General features: G+C 43.8%; 1 protein-coding gene across 1 annotated transcript in view; it reads left to right on the forward strand.

Moving 5' to 3' along the window:
• Window positions 1-26487, forward strand: part of acmsd (aminocarboxymuconate semialdehyde decarboxylase) — an 83342-nt gene that overhangs the window by 53265 nt on the left and 3590 nt on the right. Inside the window, exons 7-9 of the mRNA XM_072262167.1 lie at window positions 9293-9388; window positions 23006-23178; window positions 23320-23418. Coding sequence (XP_072118268.1) covers window positions 9293-9388; window positions 23006-23178; window positions 23320-23418 — 368 coding nt within the window. The remainder of the gene's footprint in view (window positions 1-9292; window positions 9389-23005; window positions 23179-23319; window positions 23419-26487) is intronic.

A 26487-nucleotide genomic window follows, 5' to 3' on the forward strand; every position in this document is an offset into this window, starting at 1 on the left:
CTCTCCACAGTACAACTATAGAAGTTTTTGAGTGCATTTGTTGAAATGCCAAATCACTTCAAAATCCTAACAAAATATAGCTGCTGTCTTGCCTTCTTTATAACTACATAGATATGTTGGGACCAGGTTAGATCCTCAGAGATTTTGACACCCAGGAACTTGAAACTGCTCTCTCTCTCAACTTCTGATCCCTCTATGAGGATTGGTATGTGTCCCTTCGTCTTTCCCTTCCTGAAGTCCACAATCAGATCTTTTGTCTTACTGACGTTTAGTGTCAAGTTGTTGATGCAACACCACTCCACTAGTTGACATATCTCACTCCTGTACGCCCTCTCATCACCACCTGAGATTCTACCAACAATGGTTGTATCATCAGCAAATTTATAGACGGTACTTGAACTATGGAAAGCTGTTGGAAAAGATTCTTAGAGATAGGATCGCTGGGCATTTAGAGAATCATGGTCTGATCAGGGACAGTCAGCATGGCTTTGTGAAGGGCAGATCGTGTCTAACAAGCCTGATAGAGTTCTTTGAGGAGGTGACCAGGCATACTGATGAGGGTAGTGCAGTGGATGTGATCTATATGGATAAGGCATGGTAAGGCATTTGACAAGGTTCCACACAGTAGGCTTATTCAGAAAGTCAGAAGGTATGGGATCCAGGGAAGTTTGGCCAGGTGGATTCAGAATTGGCTCGCCTGCAGAAGGCAGAGGGTCATGGTGGAGGGAGTACATTCAGATTGGAGGATTGTGATTAGTGGTGTCCCACAAGGATCTGTTCTGGGACCTCTACTTTTCGTGATTTTTATTAACGGTCTGGATGTTGGGGTAGAAGGGTGGGTTGGCAAGTTTGCAGACGAAACAAAGGTTGGTGGTGTTGTAGATAGTGTAGAAGATTGTCAAAGATTGCAGAGAGACATTGATAGGATGCAGAAGTGGGCTGAGAAGTGGCAGATGGAGTTCAACCCAGAGAAGTGTGAGGTGGTACACTTTGGAAGGACAAACTCCAAGGCAGAGTACAAAGTAAATGGCAGGATACTTGGTAGTGTGGAGGAGCAGAGGGATCTAGGGGTACATGTCCACAGATCCTTGAAAGTTGCCTCACAGGTGGATAGGGTAGTTAAGAAAGCTTATGGGGTGTTAGCTTTCATAAGTCGAAGGATAGAGTTTAAGAGACGCGATGTAATGATGCAGCTCTGTAAAACTCTGGTTAGGCCACACTTAGAGTACTGTGTCTAGTTCTGGTTGCCTCACTATAGGAAGGATGTGGAAGCATTGGAAAGGGTACAGAGGAGATTTACCAGGATGCTGCCTGGTTTAGAGAGTATGCATTATGATCAGAAATTAACGGAGCTAGGGCTTTACTCTTTGGAGAGAAGGAGGATGAGAGGAGACATGATGGAGGTGTACAAGATAATAAGAGGAATAGATAGAGTGGATAGCCAGTGCCTCTTCTCCAGGGCACCACTGCTCAATACAAGAGGACATGGCTTTAAGGTAAGGGGTGGGAAGTTCAAGGGGGATATTAGAGGAAGGGTTTTTACTGAGAGAGTGGTTGGTGTGTGGAACGCACTGCCTGAGTCAGTGGTGGAGGCAGATACACTAGTGAAGTTTAAGAGACTACTAGACGGGTATCTGGAGGAATTTAAGTTGGGGGCTTATATGGGAGGCAGGGTTTGAGGGTCGGCACAACATTGTGGGCCGAAGGGTCTGTACTGTGCTGTACTATTCTATGTTCTATGTTCTATGCCTAGCCACACAGTCATGTGTATACAGAGAGTGGAGCAGTGGGCTAAGCACTGAGGTGCACCAGTGGAAGGCATAAAACTAGATAAGGCTCTTCTGGCGCTGGTGGGCAGGGACTAATGGCGGTGTGCAGATGGCATGAGAGTGTAGTATGTGTGAAGTGGATGTGTAACGTCCTCTACTATTTGTTGAGCCTTCTTTATTGTCCGTCTCTAATGGATTCTTGTTCCTGGCCAATGACTTTACTACTTACTCTGACAATTCTGTGGATTGGGCTGAGGTTGGTAGTGTTCATTGCTCCAAACCATGCCATGATGTTGTAGGTTAATATTCATTCATTGAAGCATTTATAAAATGTCTGGAAAATCTACAGTATGACTGGACCTGAAGTTTCCTTATCTTCCTTCGGAAAAATAGCCATTGTTGGCACTTGGAGAGTATCAACCCATCAGTGGTGTTAAAGGTGATTTTTGTTATCTATAGTTGTGCTGAGGTGCTTGTATTCTCCAACATGCTCTATCGACTGCGCCAGTTATTTCCAGGGTTGGGACAGGGTACAGTTGTTTTCTAAAGCCCACTACCATTTCCTTTGTTGTACTGGGGTTCAGGTCCAGATGGTTGTTTGTGCACCATCCAGCAGATGTTGTTCGTCCGTCGTTGACGTCGATGAGAACCTCGACACCATTATGATGGTGTCAAAACTAGTGCGTGATTTGGATTTAAGTGAGGGAGAGTTGCACAGCGTCAGCCTCACTCTCTCTTCCCAATTCCCATCTGGATCCAGTGGCAAGACACAGTCAAGAGGGCTGGAGATGGGACTAGGCGCAGTGGATGACCAGGACATCTTCTGTGTCTTGTCCTGCTCTACACTTTCCACGACGCTTGCAGAGACCGCCTTCTTGACCGTTGGACCTTCCATAGGTCTCATCCGCTCAATCCGCCGGAGTCTGTCTTCACATGCTGGGATAGACAACTCCCTATCTCACCGCGGGTTTGAGACCCGTCGGCTACCCTCACCTGGTTTAGCCGGCTTGTCGAAGCCGTTGCCCGGGGTGTGGCCGCTGTCGCATGCAAACAGCTACGGGGAGCCACAGGTAAGAGCTGAGTACCAGGTGGGGACAAAAGGTGGACTAACTGCCCTGAAAAGGACGCGACATGTTCCCCCACCAGAGGTACTACCCCTCCCTGACACCCCAGATACCCCCCAGCCGATGTATTGATTTCCTCATTGATGCTGTCATCGGTGTTGGTAGCATCAGTGATGACTGTGTCATCTGAGTACTTGGTGTACTGTGTGCCTGGGTGTGAGCTTCTGCAGTCGTCTGTGTACAGTGTGAACAAGACTGGTGAGATCACCGAACCCCGTGGTTCAGTTGATATTTGCCTTTCGGTGTTCATATAGCCATTATACCTCACTTTTTGATGTCTGTCTGTGACGAAGAAGAGGATGAGGAGTATGTGGTGGGGGTTTACATTCATTTGCTGAAGTTTGTGTCCCATGGGATGGGGTTGCACGGTGTTAAATGCACTGGAGATGTCCACAAACAACATCCTAACAAATGATCCAGGCCCCTCCCAGTGTGGGTAGGTATGGTGTTAGTTCCGCATCATCCACACCTCGTTTCAGCCTGTAAGCAAACTGGAGAGAGTCAGTAAGCACACTTCCCATCACCTGGAGCTGTGGTAGGAAGAGCTTTTCAAAGGGCTTCATCATCAGCAACGTTAGAACTACAGGGCAGTGTCATTGTTGCAGGGGGGATTGCTCTTGGGAATTCGGCATATGATGGCAGCTTTCCAAATGGGTGGTATGGAATGTTCGGAGAGAGCGGTTGAAGAGATGACAGAAAACCTCTGACAGTTGTCTACAGCAGAGTTTCAGTAGCCGGCCACTAATGTTGTCTGGACCTGGTGCTTCACTGGGGTTTGTTCTCGAGTCCCCTTTCCACCTCGGATGAAACCCTGTATTGGTGCTGCTTAGTGCATCCGACAGGCAAACGGTGGTCAGCTCCTGCATCTCCAGTGTGAAGTCGTACTGATCAAACCTGCAGTCCTTCTGCAAACTCTAGACATTCCTCCTGAATCGGGTAGGATGGAGTCTGGCTGGCCATTGTTTTGGCACCTTTCCAGGAACCTCTAGCTTTGTCCTCTTGGAAGACCTTTTCTACTTTCTCCTTATAGACCCCTTTGGCTTGTTTTATTTCTTTGTTTAGCCTCACCTGAATAAGTCCTGTTGCCAGAGGTGAGGGCTATTTTCTTCAAGTTAAGTGTGATTTCAGATTCTTTGTGATCCAAGGTTTGCTATTGAGAAGTACTTTGACAGTTTCTTTAGGTATGATAATGTCTTGAAAAAAAGTATACAGTCAGTGACGATGTCAGTAGCCCCCTGTAGACTACTACCAGCTGTGAGTGCCTCCCAGTCAGAGCATTCATAGCAGTCCAGCAGGGTTTCCACAGCTCAGCAAGTCTTTAGCCGTGTCCTCTCTTTGGAGTATTGTTCGGTAGGCGGGCACTACATGAGTGGCGTTGTGGTCGGCTGTGCTTAGGGGTGGGTGTTACTGTATGCTCGATAACTGTTATTTACATTCCCATAGCAGAGGCCAATTGTCCTGTCGCCTCTTGTGGCACGTGATACATGTTGTTGATATGTGGGCAGAACTTTATTAAGTTGGCAGCTGTTAAAATCTCCCAGAATTAAGACGGGAGAGTTGGGTATGTTACTCTCTATGCGTTGCATGCACTCTGCTGAGCAAGTGGTGTTCGCGGAAGGGAAATACAGATAATACTGTGGCGAGCATTTGGTTCATAATGACAGACGAGAAAGCTCGTTAACTCAACAACCATTTTATTGTGATAGACACAATACAGACCGGGCACCATAACCCGGAGAGTGAACCCAACCAGTCCCACACCGACGAGGGAGGTGACCATCACACACCCTGGTTACAGTCAGGGTGACCCACAGATACACAAGCAATGACTGTAAAACCCAAGCTAAAATGTAGCAATGAACAGTACTGGTCAGTGGAAATGCAGGGGCAGACTGGCGACCACACCCCACCTCAGAACGATACATTTCAGCTGGCCAAATTCTCTAGGCAAATATCTCGGTCTAAAAGTAGTGGCCAGCAGTTCAACATCTGATAAGCAGCGTGTCTCTCTGATCTTTACAGTTTTGCGCCAAGTTTCCTGTACACATACACATAAACCGCCTCCATGATTGTTAGCGCTTTTGTTATAATCGCGGCCTCATCGAATCGGTACTCTTAAAACCATCCTGAGAAAGTTCTGAGTTTGCAACCGTATCATCAGTCCAGATCTTGGTGATACATACGAGATTAGCTTCCTTAAGTGTCCACTGATATTTCATGTTCAGATGGAGTTCGTCAAGTTTGTGTCTTAGGGATCTTACGTTGGCAATTCTAGATGGGAGAGGCGGATGCTTCCGTTTACCTGCCAAGCTCTTCAGCCTGCTGTCACACTCTCTCCTGCCCCGTTTCCTTGCTCTGTCAGGCCAAGGATCCCCCACTCGCTTGTACAGTCCGGATAGCAACAAATTCAAGCCACGGTTTTTTATGTCTTGGTTGCGAAGCAGTAGTAGGTCTCCCATTGTGTATTGGATCACCAGAGTTGTTAGTTGTTTACGCCACAGACATGTAATCCACCGAACAATTAGACAGAGAAAGACGACACTCCACTTCCCACCATCACAGCGCCTCCAAATGACTTTCTCAAATTGATGCGTGCAAAGACCAGCCGCAGCACTTCCCAATGGCAGATGTTAGAGCCACTAGGCGGTAGTAATTAAGGCACAACATTTTATTTTGGATACCAGGAATGAGTTTGTTCATATGTAGGAGATGGCCGTAAATCAGGCATTCAATATCCAAGAATGGCTTGTAGTCCATTCTTATGCGTTTTTTTATGATCCCAATGCAAGGCCTCATTTCAAAGCCTTCACAAATGTTCCTTCTCAATTTTGAGTATTTATGACGGGCTGGCAACCCAATCTGTGTCCTCTGAGAGGAGGACCCCCACAAAAGCTACAATGAATCTAAGGGAAATGTACCCCCAGGGGGAGGTGGGGAGGATGAGCACCCCAGTCGGATGGACACAACGACATCAGACCCAGGTAATGAACAAACGATGATGAGGAAGCAGTGTGCATGTGGCAAAATCTGCAAGAACGATCGCGGCTTGAAGATCCACCAAGCGAGGATGAAGATTTTGGAGGGAGCAGGAGCAGCACAACGCACAAGTGTCCAACCTGGTGAGACAAAAGAGGGGCCAGGCCCAGAGTCATCCCATAGTGCCTGGAACCTCCAAGTGTTGCAAACTAATCCCTCTAACATGAAGTCTAACAGGAGGCGGATCAAATGGCCTGCAGCTAACATGACTTCACTGTGGAAGCAGTTTGATGAAGATGTCAACCAAAGTCTGGAGGCAACAGCGAAGGGAGGGGTTGATAGGAAGCTGCAAGCCATGCCCAGTGGAGGTTGGTTGTAGGGGATTCGTAGCCCGTTCCTTAGCTAGAGCCTTCAGCATTTTGGGCATCGAGAGAGAGAGGAAGAGGAGAGCCATCCGCAGTACCACCGATGCGGCAGAGAGGGCCTCAAGATGGCTGTGGCTCAAAAGAGGCGAGCCATGGAGTTATAAGTAGCTAGCCATCTGGACACAAGCTGGGGTCTGATCAGCCCCGGCTGGGTCACCTGGAGGAGGTTGCATGATGTTGAAAGACCCGAAACACCCGATGATTCCAGGAACATCACTGAAGATGTGTCCAGAAGCATCAACAGATGGATGTACACAGCCAGGGATTCCCAGGAGTTGGTGAGGATGTTATTTTTTTTCAAGGGGCTCTAACCACATTCAAATTCAAGTTTAATTGTCATTCAACCATACATGAATACCCACGAACACAGTCAAATGAAACTGTTGCTCTGAGGCCAAGGTGCAAGACGCAGTACATGCGGCGCGAGGTAAATAGAGCACATATAACACAGAAGTACACATAAAATATCAGTAAAATACAGTCACACACAAAAAATACCTTGAATCTGTTCACTGACAATCTCTTCCCATGACTGGGCATTCTGTCTGATCTGAGAGATTCACATAGCCAATTGAATACACCAATGCTTCCAATGTAATCAGTTTGATCAACCTTTTGTTCTTTGCCTTTATCTATTGCCATTCCCAGCAAAACTGATTACATCATGCCAGAACCTGCAAATTATTCCCAAATTATTCTTTAGTTCAGTGGCATCGTTTCTGACTCAATGAAGTGACAATGCATTATTCCTGGCATGACAGCTGGCCTCACAACTGAAGGTATCACTGGCTGTCCGTATCCTACTGCACACGTATCCAAAACTGGACACAATACCAACATGATTATGTTAGTCAATTACAATTCATGATGCCTGATACAGAGCACAAGGTTCAATCGAAGTTCACAGTAAGTTTATTATCAAAGTACTTATATGTCAGCACATACAACTCTGAGATTCATTTTCTTGCGTGCATACTCAGTAAATCCATAATAGAATAATAATCATTACAGAATCAATGAAAGACCACATCAACTGGGTTTTCAACCGGTGTGCAAGACACAAATGGTTGCAATGCAAAAAGAAAAAAATAACAATAATAAATAAGCAATAAATTTGAGAACATGAGATTAAGTGTCCTTGAAAGTGAGTACATAGGTTGTGGGAATATTTCAGTGATGGGACAAATGAAGTTTAGTGAAACCATCCCCTCTGTTTCAAGAGCCTGATGATTGAGGGGTAATAACTATTCCTGAACATGGTGGTCCTGAGGCGGGAGCATGCCCTGGTTGGTGGGAGTCCCTGAGGATGAAAGCTGCTTTCCTGCGACAATGCTTTGAGGAGCTGTGTTCATTGGTGGGGAGGGCTTTACCCATGACAGACTGGGTTGTATCCATTACTTTTTGTAGGATTTTCCATTCAAGGACATTGGTGTTTCCATACCAGGCTGTAATAAGCCAGTTAATATACTCTCTACCACACATTTATAGAAGTTTGTCAAAGTTTTAGATGCTATGCCTCATCTTCGCAAAATCCTGAGGAAGTAGAGGTGTTGCCGTGCTTCCTTTGTAATTGCACTTACATGCTGGGCCCAGGACAGATCCTCTGAAATGATAACACCGAGGAATTTAACGTTGCTGACTCTCTCCACCTCTGATTTCCCCAATGAGGACGAGCTCATGGGCCTCGGGTTTCATCCTTCTGAAGTCAATAATCAGCTCCGTGGTCTTGCCGACATTGAGTGAGAGGTTGTTGTTGTGGCACCACTCAGTCAGATTTTCAGTCTCTCTCCTATATGTTGATTTGTCACCACATTTGGTTCAGCCTTGCAATTACTTGAGAGCAGCTGGGAAATTTAAATTCAAGTATAAATAAATATGTAATTTTTAAAAAATCTGTTATCAGAAATAGTGAGCATGAAACAAACGTATTATCACACATGAAGTCCACCATTCTTATCCTATCTACCCAATACAAGAATTCAGACCCACCAATATGTTGAGCTTAATCTCCTTCTCAGTTCAGTGATAATTAGAGGTAGATTATAAACCTCTGACTTTCTAGTAATATCCACTCCAAAAGAACAATTAGAATAAAATGTCACTCTGCTGATGGTACTATCTCTGTTCAACATGAGTATTGCCAATTCTCCCAAAGTATCACCAGGAACGTCTCAGCTGTGTAGTTTGCCTCCATCATGCAGAGTTGACTGTAAGTGAACAAAATCAACACAGACTCCTGGTACAGATAATGGACTGACTTCATACAATGTTTTCAACAATTGCAACCTCCAAATCTTCCTTTGCATTGTAACATTCAAGATGATTGTCGATACCTTCAAATTCCTACCTTGTTGAAGTAGTGAAATTGTTTCATTTTCACTCCTGGCCATTTCTCGCATCTTGTAGCTGAACCCTGAAACCACAGCAAGCAAAGCAATTCTAAAATATCTTACTGCTTATTCTCGCCAACTATCAGTGACAAAAAAAATCACTGGTTTTTGAACACAAACGCTCACAACGGACACAATTTTAAAACTGTTCGCTTTAAGCATGGTGTTGTGTCTAACAACCACTCAAGTGCATGCAACTGACACCAGTTAGAAACTGTTCAACAGCAATCTCCTGCCACATAGTTTCCCAAATCAACAAAGGGAATCCTGAATATTTTCTTGACTAGTTTTTGATCTTTAAGAGTTGTCCCAAATAAGCAAAGGCCTAATTAACTGGAATCCACTGCATTTCATAGCATTGTGAAAACATCATTGAGGAATGCTTTATCTTGAAATATTTCGTTTCACGAGTAGCATAAGATAATGGAGCAGAATTCGGCCATTTGACCCATTGTGTCTGCTCTGCTATTTGATCTCGGCTGATTTATTATCCTTCTCAACTCCATTAACTTGGGAAGGAAAAGAGTGTAAGAGATAGAACCACCCACTCCACTTTAACATTTGACTAACCTTTGAGTGAAGATATGAATTGATTTCATTTTCTTTAGGTATGCCTGCTGAAACAACTACTGCAATCTGCTGCATGCTGTTTGGTGGTATCTTTGAAAAATTTCCCAAGTTGAAAGTCTGTTTTGCCCATGGAGGTAAGCATTATATTTAGAACCTCAAAGAAATTGATCAATGACTGTGGCTCAAATGTGACTGAGAGAAAAAGTAACCTCCTGTAATAACCTTTGTGTTTCTGTTCATCACCCTCCTAGCTGTCTCACATTCACTTTGCTGTCTCACTGTCTGTTTCCATATACTTTTGTGTCTGCCTCTATCTATCATCCACATCCCAACTCTACCCCGTCCCCACCTGACTCTATCTACCCCAAATCTCAGTCCTGAGTAAGTGTTTTGGTCTGAAATGTTGACTGATTAATCCTTTCCATAGATGCTGCTTGACCTGCTGAGTTCCTGCAATATGTTTTTGTGTGTGTTCCACCATCTGCAGATCGTCCATTCTTGCTGTGCTTTCCCACATCTCCTCCATCTCCTGGACATCTGCACTCATCCCATCTTCCCGCCGCTTAACAAGAACAGAGTTCCTTATGTTCTCACCTATCACCCCATGAGCATCTGTATCCAACTCATCAATCTGAGCAATTTACACAAACTTCAATGGGTTCCTATCACTAAAAACATCATTACCTTCCCTCAGCTCTCCACTTTACACAGGAATCACTTCCTCCATGATTCCCATTCCATTCATCCCTCTCCACTAATCTCCCTCCTGGCACGTATCCCTGCAAATGACAGAAATGCTACAATTCCACATTTACCTCTTCCTTCACCTCCAGTCAGGGCCCCAGTCCTTCCAGTTCCACTTCACCTGTGAATCTGCTGTGGTTGTCCGTTATATATGCTGCTCCTGAACAGCCTCTTCTACAGTGGTGAGACCCAATGTAAATTATGGGTTCATTTTGGCAGGAACCTCCAATCCATCTGCAATAAGTGGAACTTCTCAGTAGCCAACCATTCTAATTCCTATCCCCATTCCCATTCTGACATAGAACATAGAAATCTACAGCACATTACAGGCCTTTCGGCCCACAACGTTGTGCTGATCATGTAACCTACTCTAGAAACTCCCTAAAATTTCCCTAGAGCATAGCCCTCTATTTTTCTAAGCTCCATGTACCTATCTACGAGTCTCTTACAAGACCCTATTGTATCCGCTTCCACAACCACCGCTGGCAGCCCATTCCACACACCTACCACTCTCTGTGTGAAAAACTTACCCCTGACATCTCCTCTGTACCTACTTCCAAGCACCTTAAAACCACACGCCCTCATGTTAGCCATTTCAGCCCTGGGATAAAACCTCTGGCTATTCACATGATCAATCTTATACACCTCTATCAGCTAACATCTCACCCTCCATCGCTCCAAGGAGAAAAGACCATGTTCACTCAGCCTATTCTCATAAGGCATGCTCTCCATCCAGACAACATCCTTGTAAATCTCCTCTGCACCCTTTCTATGGTTTCCACATCCTTCCTGTAGTAAGATGACCAGAAGCGAACACAGTACTCCAAGTGGGGTCTGACCAAGCTCTTATATAGCTGTAACATTAGCTCACGGTTCTTGAACTCAATCGCATGGGTGATAAATGCCAACACACCATAAGCCTTCTTAACAACACTGTCAACCTGTACATTAGCTTTGAGTGTCCTATGCACATGGACTCCAAGATCCTCCACACTGCCAAGGGTCTTACCATTAATACTATATTTTTCATCAAATTTGACCTACCAAAATGAACCACTTCACACTTATCTGGGTTGAACTCCATCTATCACATCTCAGCCCAGTTCTGCATCCTATTAATGTCCCACTGTAATCTCTGACAGCCCTCCACACTATCCACAACACCCCCAACCTTTGTATCATCAGCAAATTTACTAACCCATCCCTCTACTTCTTCGCAACACACATCAAAGTTGCTGGTGAACGCAGCAGGCCAGGCAGCATCTCTAGGAAGAGGTGCAGTCGACGTTTCAGGCCGAGACCCTTCGTCAGGACCTCTACTTCTTCATCCAGGTCATTTATAAAAATCACAAAGAGGGTCCCAGAACAGACCCCCGCGGAAAACCACTGGTCACCGACCTCTATGCAGAATATAAACCATCTACAACCACCATTTGCCTTCTGTGAGCAGGCCAATTCTGGATCCACAAAGCAAGGTCTCCTTGGATCCCATGCCTTCTTACTTTCTGAATGAGCCCTGCATGGGGAACCTTATTAAATGCCTTAGAAGTCCCCTGGTCGTAATGGAATGCACCCCAGGGTTATGAAAGAAATGGCAGAAATTATTGTAGAGGCTTTGGTGATGATTTACCAAAATTCTCTGGACTCTGGGCAGGTCCCAGCGGATTGGAAGACGGCGAATGTCACGCCACTGTTCAAAAAAGGATGTAGACAAAAGGCAGGTAACTATAGGCCCGTTAGTTTAACATCTGTAGTTGGGAGAATGCTTGAAGCTATCACTAAAGAAGAAATAGTGAGGCATCTGGAAAGAAATGGATTCATCAGGCAGATGCAGCAAGGATTCAGCAAAGGCAGGTCCTGTTTGACAAACTTACTGGAGTTCTTTGAGGATATAATGAGTGCAGTGGATAGAAGGAAGCAGATGGATGTTATTAATTGGATTTCCAGAAGGCTTTTGATAAGCTGCCGCATAAAAGACTTATCCATAAGATAAGGATGCATAGAGTTGGGGTGATGTATTAGCATGGATAGAGGATTGGTTAACTAATAGAAAGCAGAGAGTTGGGATACATGGGTGATACTCTGATTGGCAATCAGTGGTGAGTGGTGTGCCACAGGGGTCGGTGCTGGGCCTGCAACTGTTTAAGATATATATTAACGATCTGGAAGAGGGGGCCGAGTGTAGTGTATCTCAGTCTGTTGATGATACTAAATTGAGTGGAAAAGCAAATTGTGCAGAAGATATGAAGAGTCTGTCAAGAGATATAGATATGTTAAGTGAATGGGCAAGGGTCTGGCAGATGGAGTACAATGTTGGTAAATGCGAGGTCATCCACTTTGGAAGGAAAACAGGAAGATCAGATTATTATTTAAAAGATAAAAAATTACAGCATGCTGCTGTGCAGAGGGACTTGGGAGTGCTTGTGCATGAATCACGAAAGGTTGGTTTGCAGGCACAGCAGGTTATCAATGAGGCAAATTGGATGTTGGCCCTCATTGCCAGAGGGATTGAATTTAAGAGCAGGGAGGTTATGCTGCAACTATACAGGGTACTGGTGAGGCTGCACCTGGAGTACTGTGTGCAGTTCTGGTCTCCTTACTTGAGGAAGGATATACTGGCTTTGGAGGTCGTGCAGAGAAGGTTCACCAGGTTGATTCCAGAGATGAGGGGGTTAGACTATGAGGAGAGATTGAGTCTCCTGGGACTGTACTCACTGGAATTCAAAAGAATGAGAGGAGATTTTAAAGAAATATATAAAATTATGAAAGAGGTAGATAAGATAGAGGCAAGAAAGTTGTTTCCACTGGTAGGTCGGACGAAGAACTAGGAGACATAGCCTTAAGATTCGGAGGAGTAGATTTCAGACGGAGATAAGGAGGAAGTGCTTTTCCCAGAGGGTGGTAAACCTATGGAATTCTCTGCTCAATGAAGCAGTGGAGGCTGCCTCAGTGAATTTACATAAGACAAGCTTGGATAGAATTTTGCATAGTAGGGGGAATTAAAATTTATGAGGAAAAGGTGGGTAGGTGGAGATGAGTTTATGGCAGATTAGCCATGATCTTATTGAATGACGGAACAAATCGACTGGCCAGATGGCTCACTCCTGCTTCTATTTCTTATGTTCTTAGATCCATAAACACTACATCCACTGCTCTATCTTCATCAATGTATTTTGTTACATCCTCAAGGATTTCAGTCAGGCTCGTAAGGCTCGACCTGCCCTTGACAAAGCCATGCTGACTATCCCTAATCAGATGATGTCTCTCCAAATGTTTAGCATCTTCTTCAACAACTTGCCCACCACTGAAGTAAGGTTCACTGGTCTATAATTTCCTGGGTTATCTCTTCTCACTTTCTTGAACAAGGGAACAACATTGCAACCCTCCAATCCTCCGGAACCTCTCCTGGCCCCATTGATGATGCAAAGATCATCGCCAGAGGCTCAGCAATCTCCTCCCCTACCTCCCACAGTAGCCTGTCTGGTATATCTTGTCTGGTCCGGGCGACTTATCTAACTTAATGCTTTTCAGAAGCTCCAGCACATCCTCTTTCTTAATGTCTATATGCTCAAGCATTTCAGTCCACTGTAAGTCATCCCGACAATTGCCAAGATCGTTTTCCTGAAGCAAAGAATGTAAGTAAGTCCATGGGCTCCTCTTCTGCAAGGATGAGGCCACTCTCAGGGTGGAGGAGCAACACCTCATACTCTGTCTAGGTAGCCTCCAACCTGATGGCATAAACATCAATTTCCCCTTCCAGTAATTTTTCCCTCCCCTTTACCTCCTCTATACCCTCTCTGGCCTCTTACCTCTTCTCCTCACCTACATATCACCTCCCACTGGTGCCCTTTTTCCTTCTCTTTCTCCCAAGGCCTACTGTCCTTTCCTATCCGATTCCTTCTCCTCCAGCCATCTACCTTTTCCACCTACCACCTCCCAGCTTCTTACTTTATCCCTCCTCCCCTACCCACCTGGCTTCACCTGTGACCTTCTAGCTTGACCTCCTTTCCCTCTACCCACCTTTTTATTCTGGCATCTTCCCCCTTCCTTTCCAGTCCTGATGAAGAGTCTTGTCGTTGTTGACTGTTTCTTCATTTCCACAGATGCTGCTTAACCTGCTGAGTTCCTCCAGCATTTTCTGTTGTTGCTCTAGATTTCCAGCATCTGCAGAACCTCTTGTGTTTATGATCTGCAGAATCACCCCTCCTCGGTACACCTCTTCTCCTCTCCACTATCTCCCCCTTCCATTCTCTCCTCTGACACGGGGTTTCAACAGGAAATACTGATAATGCCTTCTCTCGTCCCCCCTGCCCCCCAACCTCTCAGATGCTGCTCAGCCCACTCGGGTCCTCCAGCAGATCACTTGTTGCTCCAGATTCCAACACTTACAGTCTCTTTCAGTGACAGCACAAGGAAGCTGCTCTGTGAGAGTGATGCAATGCTAATGTGAAATCTCGATGCTATTGAAAGTTCTGGCCGATGGGTAAATTTTGAATAAAATACAATGATACAAATGTTAAAAATGGGAGAGGAGTGCATGTATAATTGGTCAGTCTATTATTTATAGGTGCTATTCCACACCTCATCTTAAAACATAGAAACATAGAAAACCTACAGCACAATACAGGCCCTTCAGCCTACAAAGTTGTGCCGAACATGTCCCTTCCTTAGAAATTACTCGGCTTACCTATAGCCCTCTATTTTTCTAGGCTCCATGTACCTATCCAAAAGTCTCTTAAAAGACCCTATTGTATCCGTCTCCACCACCATTGCCGGCAGCCCATTCTACACACTCACCACTCTCTGAGTAACAAACTTACCCCAGGACATTTCTTCTGTACCTACTCCCCAGCACCTTAAACCTGTGCCCTCTTGTGGCAACCATTTCAGCCCTGGGAAAAAGCCTCTGACTATCCACATGATCAATGCTTCTCATCACTTTGTACACCTCTATCAGGTCACCTCTCATCCTCCGTCACTCCAAGGAGAAAAGCCCAAGTTCACTCAACCTATTCTCATAAGGCATGCTCCCCAAACCAGGCAACATCCTTGTAAATCTCCTCTGCACCCTCTCTATGGTTTCCACATCCTTCCTGTAGTGAGGTGACCAGAACTGAACATAATACTCCAAGTTGGGTCTGACCAAGGTCTTATATAGCTGTAACGTTATCTCACAGCTCTTGAACTCAATCCCATGGTTGATAAATGCCAACACGCATACGCCTTCTTAACAACATTGTCAACCTCCACAGCAGCATTGAGTGTCTTATGGATATGGACTCCAAGATCCCTTTGATCCTCCACACTGCCAAGAGTCTTACTATTGATACTATATTCTGCCATATTTGACCTACCAAAATTAACCACTTCACACTTATCTGGGTTGAACTCCATCTGCCACTTCTCAGCCCAGTTTTGCATCCTATCAATGTCCCGCTGTAACCTCTGACAGCCCTCCAGACTATCCACAATACCCCCAACCTTTGTGTCATCAGCAAACTTACTAACCCATCCCTCCACTTCCTCATCCAGGTCATTTATAAAAATCACGAAGAGTAAAGGTTCCAGAACAGATCCCTGAGGCACACCACTGGTCACCGGTCTCCATGCAGAATATGACCCATCTACAACCACTCTTTGCCTTCTGTGGGCAAGTGAGGTCTGGATCCACAAAGCAATGTCCCCTTGGATCCCATGCCTCCTTATTTTCTCAATAAGCCTTGCATGGGGTACCTTATCAAATGCCTTGCTGAAATCCATATACACTACATCTACTGCTCTTCCTTCATCAATGTGTTTAGTCACATCCTCAAAAAATTCAATCAGGCTCATAAGGCACGACCTGCCCTTGACAAAGCCATGCCAACTATTCCTAATCATATTATACCTCTCCAAATCTTCATAAACCCTGCCTCTCAGGATCTTCTCCATCAACTTACCAACCACTGAAGTAAGACTCAGTGGTCTATAATTTCCTGGGCTATCTCTACTCCCTTTCTTGAATAAGGGAACAATATCTGCAACCTTCCAATTCTCCGGAACCTCTCCCGTCCCCATTGATGATGCAAAGATCATCGCCAGAGGCTCAGCGATCTCCTCCCCTTCCTCCCACAGTAGCCTGGGATACATCTCATCTGGTCCTGGCGACTTATCCAACTTAATGCTTTCCAAAAGCACCAGCACATCCTCTTTCATAATATCTACATGCTCAAGCTTTTCAGTCCGCTGCAAGTCATCACTACAATCACCAGGATTCATTTCCATAGTGAATATTGAAGTAAATACTTGTTGAATACCTTTGGATTCTCCTTAATCCTGCTCAGCAAGGCCTTTTCATGCCCTTTCTGGGTCTCCTACTTCCATTCTTAAGTTCTTTCCTAGCAACCTTCTAATTTTCTGAAGTTCAAACAGTACCTAGTTTCTTAAACCTTTCATAAGCTTATCTCTTCTTCTTAAGTGGATTTTCTACATTCTCTGTACACCTTGGCTCTTTAACCCTACCATCCTTTCCCTGCTTCAATGGAACATACATATTCAGAACTCCATGCAGATGTTCCCTGAACATTTGCCACATTTCTGCCGTAAATTTTCCTGAGAACATCTGCTCCCAAGTTCCTGCCTAATAGCATCATATTTCCCCCTACTCCAATTAAATGTTTTCCCAGATTGTCTGCTCCTATCCCTCTCCAGCACTGTGGTGAAGGAGACAGAACTCTGGTCTCCACCTCCAAAATGCTCTCCCACTGAGAGACCTGACACCTGATCAGGTTCATTTCCCAATATCAGATCAAGTACAGCCTCTGCTCCAGTTGGCTTACCTACATATTGTGTCAGGAATCCTTCTTGAACACACCTAACAAATTCCACCCCATCTAAACTCCTTATGCTAAGAAAATGTTAAAATCTCCCAGCAGAACAATCCTTATATTATTAGGATGGATAAGTCCTGAGGCCAGACAAGGTGTTTCCTCTGACCTTGTAGGAGGCTTGTGCATAGACTGCAGTGGCCCTTTCAATGGTAATTAAAACGTTCTTAGCAATGGATGAGGTGCCGTAGAACTGGCAGATAGCTAATGTTGTTCTGTTGTTCTAAGAAAAAGCCAGGAAATTCTAGGCCATTGAGCCTCACATCAATAGTGGGAAAATATAAGGGACCTAATATGTAAGTATTTGGATAGACAGGGATTGAGTAGGGATAGTCTACATGGCTTTGTGCATGGTAAGTCATGTCCAACCAATCTTATAGAGTTTTTTGAGGAAGTTACCAGGAAAGTTGATAAAGTCAAGGCAGTGGATGTAGTCTACATGGATTTCAAAAAGGCCTTTGACTCAGTCCCGCATGGGAGGCTGGTCAGGAAGGCTCAGTTGCTCGGCATTCAGGATGAGGTAGCAAATCGGATTAGACATTGGCTTTGTGGGAAAAGCTAAAGAGTGGTAAAAGATAGTTTCATCTCTGACTGGAGGCTGTGGTGCGCCACAGGGATCGGTGTTGGGTCCATTGTTATTTGTCATGTACATCAATGATCTGGATGATAGTGTAGTTAACTCGACCAGCAAATTTGTGGATGACACCAAATCGGAAAGGATATTAAAGCTTCCTATAGGATCTCGACTAGCTGGAAAACTGGGCTAAGAATAGCAGATGGAATTTAATGCAGACAAGTGCGAGGTTTGTACTTCGGAAGGACCAACCAGTGCAGGACTTGCAAAGTGAATAGTAGGGTACTGAGGAATGTGGTGGAACAAAGGGATCTGGGAGTACAGATCCATAATTCCTTCAAAGTAGTGTCACAGGTAGATGGAGCCATAAAGAAAGCTTTTGGTACATTGCCTTTCATAAATCAGGGTATTGAGTACAGAAGTTATGGTGAAGTGTTTAAGACATTGATGAGGCTTAATTTGGAATATTGTGTCCAGTTCTGGTCACCTGCCTACAAGAAAGATGTAAATAAGATTGAAAGAGTGCGGAGAAAATGTGCAAGGATATTGCCAGGACTTGATGGCCTGATTTATAGGGAAAGGATGAAAAGATTAAGATTTTATTCCCTGAGTTTAGGAGAATGAGAGGAGATTTGGTGTATGGGGTGTCAGGGAGGGGTAGCGCCTCTGGTGGGGGAACATGTCGCGTCCTTTTCAAGGCGGTTAGTCCACCTTAGGTCCCCACTTGGCACTCAGCTCTCACCTGTGGCTCCCCGTAGCTGTTTGCTTGCGACAGCGGCCACACCCCGGGCAATGGCTTCGACAAGCCGGCTAAACCAGGTCAGGGTAGCCGACGGGTCTCAAACCCTCGGTGAGATAGGGAGTTGTCTATCCCAGCATGTGAAGACAGACTCCGGCGGATTGAGCGGACGAGACCAATGGAAGGTCCAACGGTCAAGAAGGCGGTCTCTGCAAGCGTCGTGGAAAGTGTAGAGCAGGACAAGACACAGAAGACGTCCTGGTCATCCACTGCGCCTAGTCCCATCTCCAGCCATCTAGACTCTGCCTTGTCACTGGATCCAGATGGGAATTGGGAACAGAGAGTGAGGCTGACACTGCGCAACTCTCCCTCACTTAAATCCAAGTCACGCGCTAGTCTCGACACCATCATAATGGTGTCGAGGTCTTCATCGACGTATGATGGACGAACAACAACAACAACACATAATTATGAGGGGTTTATTTAGGGTAAATGCAAACAGGCTTTTTCCACTAATGTGTGAAGCTAGAACCAGAGGTTATAGGTTGATGGTGAAAGCTGAACTATTTAAAGGGAACCGTGAGGTTGTGAGTGTCCAATAAGCTGCCAATGGAAGTGGTGGTTGCAGGTTTGGTTGATATCTATACATCTGGGGATGAGAAGGTGAACAGCTTTAAGTTCCTTGGTATATACATCACCGAGGATCTCACGTGGTCTATACATACCAGCTGTGTGGTGAAAAAGGCACAACAGCACCTCTTTCTCCTCAGACAGTTGAAGAAGTTTGGTATGGGCCCCCAAATCCTAAGAACTTTCTATAGGGGCACAATTGAGAGCATCCTGACTGGCTGCATCACTGCCTGGTATGGGAACTGCACCTCCCTCAATCGCAGGACTCTGCAGAGGGTGCTGCAGACAGCCCAGTGCATGTAGTTCTGAACTTCCCACTGTTCAGGAAATTTACAGAGACAGGTGTGTAAAAAGGGCCCAAAGATCATTGGAGACCTGAGTCACCCCAACCACAAACTGTTCCAGCTGCTACCATCCGGGAAGTGGTACTGCAGCATAAAAGCCAGGACCAACAGGCTCCGGGACAGCTTCTTCCACCAGGCCATCAGACTGATTAATTCATGCTGATACAATTGTATTGCTATGTTATAATGACTGTCCTGTTGTACATACTATCTATTACAAATCACTATAAATTGCATATTGTACATTTAGAGGGAGATGTAATGTAAAGATTTTTACTCCTCATGTATGTGGAGGATGTAAGTAACAGAATCAATTCAATGGTTAAGGAAGGCTGTATAAGTACATGGACTGGGGAGATATGGAAGGTAATGGTCCAAATGCAGATAACAGTTCACAACTGACTAGATGGACCAAAGGGCCATTTACTGTGTTGTAGTGCTCTTTGACTCTATGTAATTGTTCCTGTGGTCACCAGTGCTGCAGAAAATCCTGACAGACACCAGTTGTTTCTAAAATCAACAAATCCACAAATAACTGTTGCTGTGAATTCAAGCTGTGCAGAAAGTCCCAGCAGGTCCCACCTGCTATAAAAACCAAGCACTCCATTGTTGGTCCCTTGCACACGTAAGTAATAGGGAGGAACATGAAATGGTACCTGTAACCTCTGTCCCCTAACTAGTTAAATGTCACCATATTTTATTGCTCAGGACATGGGTTAGATCAATGCCCGGGCTGGCCATCTCCTTTAGATCTGATAGTGCAGCAGGATAGCCAGAATCCCTGAACGTCTATTAGTTAATAGTATACATATAAAGGTAATGATATCATAAATTATTAAAAAGCTTTGCTACTTGCTTTCCATTACAAACATACTGTCAATCTAATGCAATGAATACTGACTGAATCTTTGTCAGGAATGAGAATCCTTAGATATGGAAGTTTCATATACCCAGGTACACTGAAGCTTAAAAAATGGGAGATGTTTTTGTCAAAACAGGCAAGAATTTCAAAGATCCTCTGGGAGAAAATAATCCCCCTCCCGCATTTCCATATTAATAAGATTGCTCGTTATTTTCAAGCTGTGCTCCCTGCTTCAAGATTCCTCCACTAGGAGAACAAGCTCACGGCATTTATCTCAGAACAATGGGAGATGTCACAGAACACAGTCAGGGCTCAAAATGACAGAGTTTTCGATTCTAGAGTTGTGGAGAAAACCAGGAAAATGGAGCCGAGGCCAGAATTACATTAGCTTTGATGTTAATTCGCTGTAGAGCAGGTTTAAGGGGCTGAAAGGCTTATACAAGTTCTTATTCCTTGTGTTCTCTTGTTTCAAAGTCACTCCAGATTTTAGCCCCAGAATGACTGTCCTTTCAAGAAAGAGGCAAACCAAAACATCGTTATATTAAGATTGAATGTGCCTGTGACATAACAACAGGTTGAACCTATAGGCAATTTAATAGATATGTTGTAGTCTTCACCTAGGCATAAGGTGTTCACTTGGAAAATTGTACAGCATTTCCCCCGACATAGATGTCCATAACTCAAATGAGCTTCGGCACGAAACGTCGACTTTTTTTCCATAGACGCTGCCTGGCCTGCTGAGTTCCTCCAGCATTTTGTGTGTCTCACTCGATGTTTGCACCAATAATCATGGATAACACTAGGAATTCATAATTTCTGTGAGATGGTGTTCCATAGAGCATAACAATAGTGGAATGGCATGTTATATATGATCCAAATAACCCTAAATGTGCACTATTAACATTACAGGCATTACATCTGGTGTACATCTTGGAAAGAGCAGGAACACTGCCAAGTTTCCTGTCTGTGAAAGGAAATTAAAGGAAAGTTATGGCCAGTAAGCCTGTAGATTTTTTGACATGCCATGTCAAGCAGCTTAGTCCCACTTGGATTTACAAAACTAGCTCATAGCTTCAAGATATTTCCTACAAAGGGCCAATGGTGAATGAATCTCTCTTATATCGAGGGAACATCTATGCAATGAGTGACAAGCTAAACTGGTACTCATAGCTGAATTTCCTAATCATCCTTTGGTGGGTCTAAAACTTTCAAGCCAGTTAAAAATTGCATGAAGAAGTTGAGGCCAAACTAAAAAAAAGTATTTTCAACTGTTCTTACCAATACATAATATTTTTTCAACATTTCCGTAATTGCTATCAGTGAAGTCTTTGCAAGCCATTCAATTCTTCATATGAATCACAGAAACAGATCCTTTAACCCAACTCAGTGATGCTGATCAAGATGTCCCATTTGTCTGCATTTAGCTCACATTTTCTATCCATGTACCTGCCCAAATATTTTGTTTAAACATTGTAACTGTACCTGCCTCTACAATTTCCTCTGGCACCTCATTGCAAGTCCAGCACCCTCTGTGAGGAAAAAATTGCCCTCAGGTCTCTTTTTAAGTATTTCCCTTCTCACCTTAAACTGCATTGTCCAGTTTTAGATTCCCCTGGCTTGACTGATCACCCATCATATCCATGTCACTCATGATTTTATACACGTCTAAAAGATCACCCCCTCAGTCTCCTATGCTACATACGATAATGTGTTTCCATAAAAGTCAAAACCTTAAACCCAGCAGGCAGTTAAGAATGATCAGTTTGTGGTTTAGAGTGGGGGTTCCCAAGCTTTTTTATGCCATTAACTGAGGGGTCCATGAACCCCAGGTTGGGAACCCCTGCTTTAAACCACAAACTGATCATTCTTAACTCTCTCTAGGGTCACACGTAAGGCAGACTGACTCATGATGTTAGACTTCCTTCCCCAAAGGACATTAGTGAACCGAACAGAGTTTCCATATTTTCACGGTTACCTTTGACAAGAATGGCTTTTCTTTAAATTCCTGATTTATTTAATACTTGAATTTCAATTCCCCAGTTGCCATGTTGTTGTCTCTGGGGCAATGCTCTGGAAGTCTGACTGCTTGTCCAGTAATTTAACCATCAACATCAATGGGACTGCAGTTGGAGAGGGTGAGCAGTTTCAAGTTCCTCGGTATACACATCACCGAAGAGCTCACCTGGATTGTACACACCGGCTGTGAGCAAAAAAAGCACAACAGTGTCTCGTCCCCCTCAGGCGACTGAACAAGTTCGACATGAGCCCCCAAATCCTCAAGACCTTCTACAGGGGCACCATTGAGAGCACGTTGACTGGCTGTATCACTGCCTGGTACGGGAACTGCACCAACCTTGATTGCTGGGCACTGCAGAGAGTGGTATAGACAGCCCAGCACATCTGTGGATGTGACCTTCCCTCTATTGAGGACATTTACATCAGCAGGTGCATAAACAAGGCCTGGAAGATCACCGGGGACACCAGTCACCCCAACCATAAACTGTTTCAGCTGCTTCCATCTGGCAAACGGTACCGCCGCAGTAAAGCCAGGACCGACAGGCTACGGGACAGCTTCTTTCTACAAGCCATGAGACTTACAAATTCACATGTCTGTACATTGCAACGGAGTCATCAGGCAAAGATTTTTACACCCTCACGTTGTGAGATGGATGTAAGATTTAAGTAAATTCAATTCATTACACTAAAGTATAATATGTCATGAATTAAAAACGTTTTTCATGAAGGTTTCCTAATCTATATTATTTTACATTCTGAAAGTACCAGAGCACTTTAATATTGATACTTTACAGAAATGAATAAAAATATATTATTTCCCCCTTCCCCCTTCCTTTCCAGTCCTGAAGAAGAGCCTTGGCCCAAACCAAGGCCTGCTACCTGAGCTGCTGAGTTCCTCCAGCCTTTTGCGTGTGTTGCTTTGGACTCGCAGCATCTGCAGATTTGTCATATTTAAAGTAATATTCTTTGTCTTTAGGTGGTGCCTTCCCTTATACTATTGGCAGGATTGAACATGGGTTTAACGTCCGTCCTGATCTATGTGCCAGAGAGAACAAGATAAATCCTCGGAAATACCTGGGCCGGTTTTACACAGATGCATTAGTGCATGACCCACTTGCACTAAAGCTGTTGGTCGATGTGATAGGAAAAGTGAGTAGAATACCCTCAATATACTCACTAAATTTTGTCACTCAATGTGAATCTTTTACTGAAGGTTCATCTTACACAGCGTAACAAATAACAATGTGTGAAAATGTCTTAACTAATTTCAATAAATGTTACCTTGTTCAGGATAAGGTGATGCTGGGAACAGACTATCCATTCCCACTGGGTGAACAAAATCCTGGAAATCTTATTGAATCTATGGAAGAATTCGATAATGAACTCAAAGTAAGATTGTCATTGAGATCCACATTTTTAATGTTTAATTTACATGCATTAGCACAAATATTGCATGTCAGCATCAATGAGGCTTAGTCCATGCTAACTATAAAGGAAAAACAGGCCAATCAGATCAATGAAAAAGAAAAAGAAATGGGCAGCTTGACAATTTCCCGTGTTTCTGTCTGTTATCCCTGCACATTTTATTTGCCTTTACAATGTCGTTGTTGACTATTCAATCCATTCCAGAAGATCATGCATCCCTGCTGCACTCACTATTTCATCCATTCCAGAAGATCCTCCCCTCACGTTAGTTTTAGGAGTGGCCTCTCGGACCTTACAAGTCCCATTGCATCCATTCACCTGGTCTGGAGAACACTGATGCTGGAGCACAATGGAAGCCCAAGTCATTTCAAAGTTCAAAGTACATTTATTATCAAATTGCATTTAAATTATACAACCTTGAGATTCGTCTGCTTACAGGCAGCCGCTAAACAAGAAAGACAAAAGAACCCAATTTTTAAAAAGACCAACGTCCGATGTGCAGAGAGAGAGAAAAAAAAGATATAAATCATGCAAACAATGAAAGCAAGCAACAACATTCAGAATGAAAGTAAGTACATAGACCAGAAGCCCAGAGCAGTTGGAGCAGAGCCATAACCTCAGCCTCAGCTCATCACACAGCAGGGCAAATCATTGCTGAGTTCACAGCCCAGAACACACCTGCTGCACTCCTTTTAGAAGCCAACTACTTTCCCTTAATTTATAAAAACATGTTTTCACAATTTTTAGGCAGAAATCAAAATGTTTTACAAATAATTACTTAATATTTCAGGTCTTTTTAGGAATCTAAATCCAAATTAATTTTGAACATAAGGAGTTATCACAAATACAATTTAAATAATTGTTTAAAAAAGATTTTAAAATCACTCTCCATCACAATTCAAGTATGGCTATTTTCAAAATTCTCACAAAACATGACAGTCAGTGTCAGTCAAGATAAATGTCTTGAAATTAACTTCTTATACATTGTTTTAAACATACTGTACAGATTTATCATACATATGATTGTGTCTCTGAAGAACCTCAATTCCAATGGATACAAACTGTCCAGTCTTTCCATTGATAAACTGAACAATGTAGTGCACTTATTATGACCAACTAAGTCAGGATGAATTCCTAGACAATGGTGTAACACACTTGCTGTATTGCACTCAAGTGCCAGATTATATTGTGTGCTCAGATGGAAATGGATTACAATTTACCACAATTTAACTGAGGGGGGAGTGGTATCTAAGCTAAAGACATAAAACTTTTGAAAATTACAATGAAGAAACAGTAATTAATACTTAGGAAAATCTACTGATTTTGCATTCCTGCTACATATTGAGCTTACAAACAGTCCGAAATGTTACAAAGATTTCCAGTGTGCATCTTACCATACCCATACTGTCAATTCAAGCTCTCAAATGCATAGAGGAAAAAGTACTCACCAAGAATGATATGCTGCTGATGGAAGTGACAAAATAATTGGATTTTGGAGTGCAGCCAAAATTTAGCTTCAGTCCATCCATGAGGAAATTTAATAAAGACACATACGAAGGGTCTCGGCCGGAAACGTCGATTGTACCTCTTCCTAGAGATGCTGCCCTGGCCTGTTGTGTTCATCAGCAACTTTGATGTGTGTTGAAAGACACACTTAGATTTGATCTGCAGCTAATTTACCTCAAATATCCAATAAATTAGAATAGATGGGCATGTGGTATCAAAGCCGTTAATTTGGAATTTTAAAAATTGAATGCCATTTTTAAATTTAACAATTTAGAAATGCAACCACAGTGACTGAATAAAATCATGGCTGATCTGATTGTCACCACACCTCAGCAATTCCACCCATCCTTGATAAGCTTGCTTATCAGAAATCTAATATTTCTGACGTTAAAATATTTAAAGACAGCTTCCATTATTTTTTGACAAAGAGAGTTCTGAACACACAAATCTTTTAGATATAAGATTAAAATGCAAAGTAAAACGGTTGGCCTCTGGAAAATGCTGCTTTTGGCAGAAGGATAAAAGGTTCTTGATAAAGCAGTCTCCTGATTTACGTCAGGTCTCACCAATGTTGAGGAGGTTTCATCAGGAGCACCAGATACAATAGATAGTCATAGTCATACTCATACTTTATTGATCCCGGGGGAAATTGGTTTTCGCTACAGTTGCACCATAAATAATTAAATAGTAATAAAACCATAAATAAATAAATAGTAATATGTAAATTATGCCAGGAAATAAGTCCAGGACCAGCCTATTGGCTCAGGGAGGAGTTGTAAAGTTTGATGGCCACAGGCAGGAATGACTTCCTATGATGCTCTGTGTTGCATCTCGGTGGAATGAGTCTCTGGCTGAATGTACTCCTGTGCCCAACCAGTCCATTATGTAGTGGATGAGACACATTGACCAAGATGGCATGCAGCTTGGACAGCATCCTCTTTTCAGACACCACCGTCAGAGAGTCCAGTTCCATCCCCACAACATCACTGGCCTTACAAATGAGTTTGCTGATTCCGTTGGTGTCTGCTACCCTCAGCCTGCTGCCCCAGCACACAACAGCAAACATGATCGCACTGGCCACCACAGACTCGTAGAACATCGTCCAACAGACGTTAAAGGACCTCAGTCTCCTCAGGAAATAGAGACGGCTCTGACCCTTCTTGTACATAGAACATAGAATAGTACAGCACAGTACAGGCCCTTCGGCCCACAGTGTTGTGCCGAACCTCAAACCCTGCCTCCCATATAAGCCCCCACCTTAGATTCCTCCATATACCTGTCTAGTAGTCTCTTAAATTTCACTAGTGTATCTGCCTCCACCACTGACTCAGGCAGTGCATTCCACGCACCAACCACTCTCTGAGTAAAAAACCTTCCTCTAATATCCCCCTTGAACTTCCCACCCCTTACCTTAAAGCCATGTCCTCTTGTATTGAGCAGTGGTGCCCTGCGGAACAGGCGCTGGCTATCCACTCTATCTATTCCTCTTATTATCTTGTACACCTCTATCATGTCTCCCCTCATCCT

Source organism: Mobula birostris, chromosome 6 (genome assembly GCF_030028105.1).
Source record: "Mobula birostris isolate sMobBir1 chromosome 6, sMobBir1.hap1, whole genome shotgun sequence".
In the NCBI taxonomy this organism is placed as follows: Eukaryota; Metazoa; Chordata; class Chondrichthyes; order Myliobatiformes; family Myliobatidae; genus Mobula; species Mobula birostris.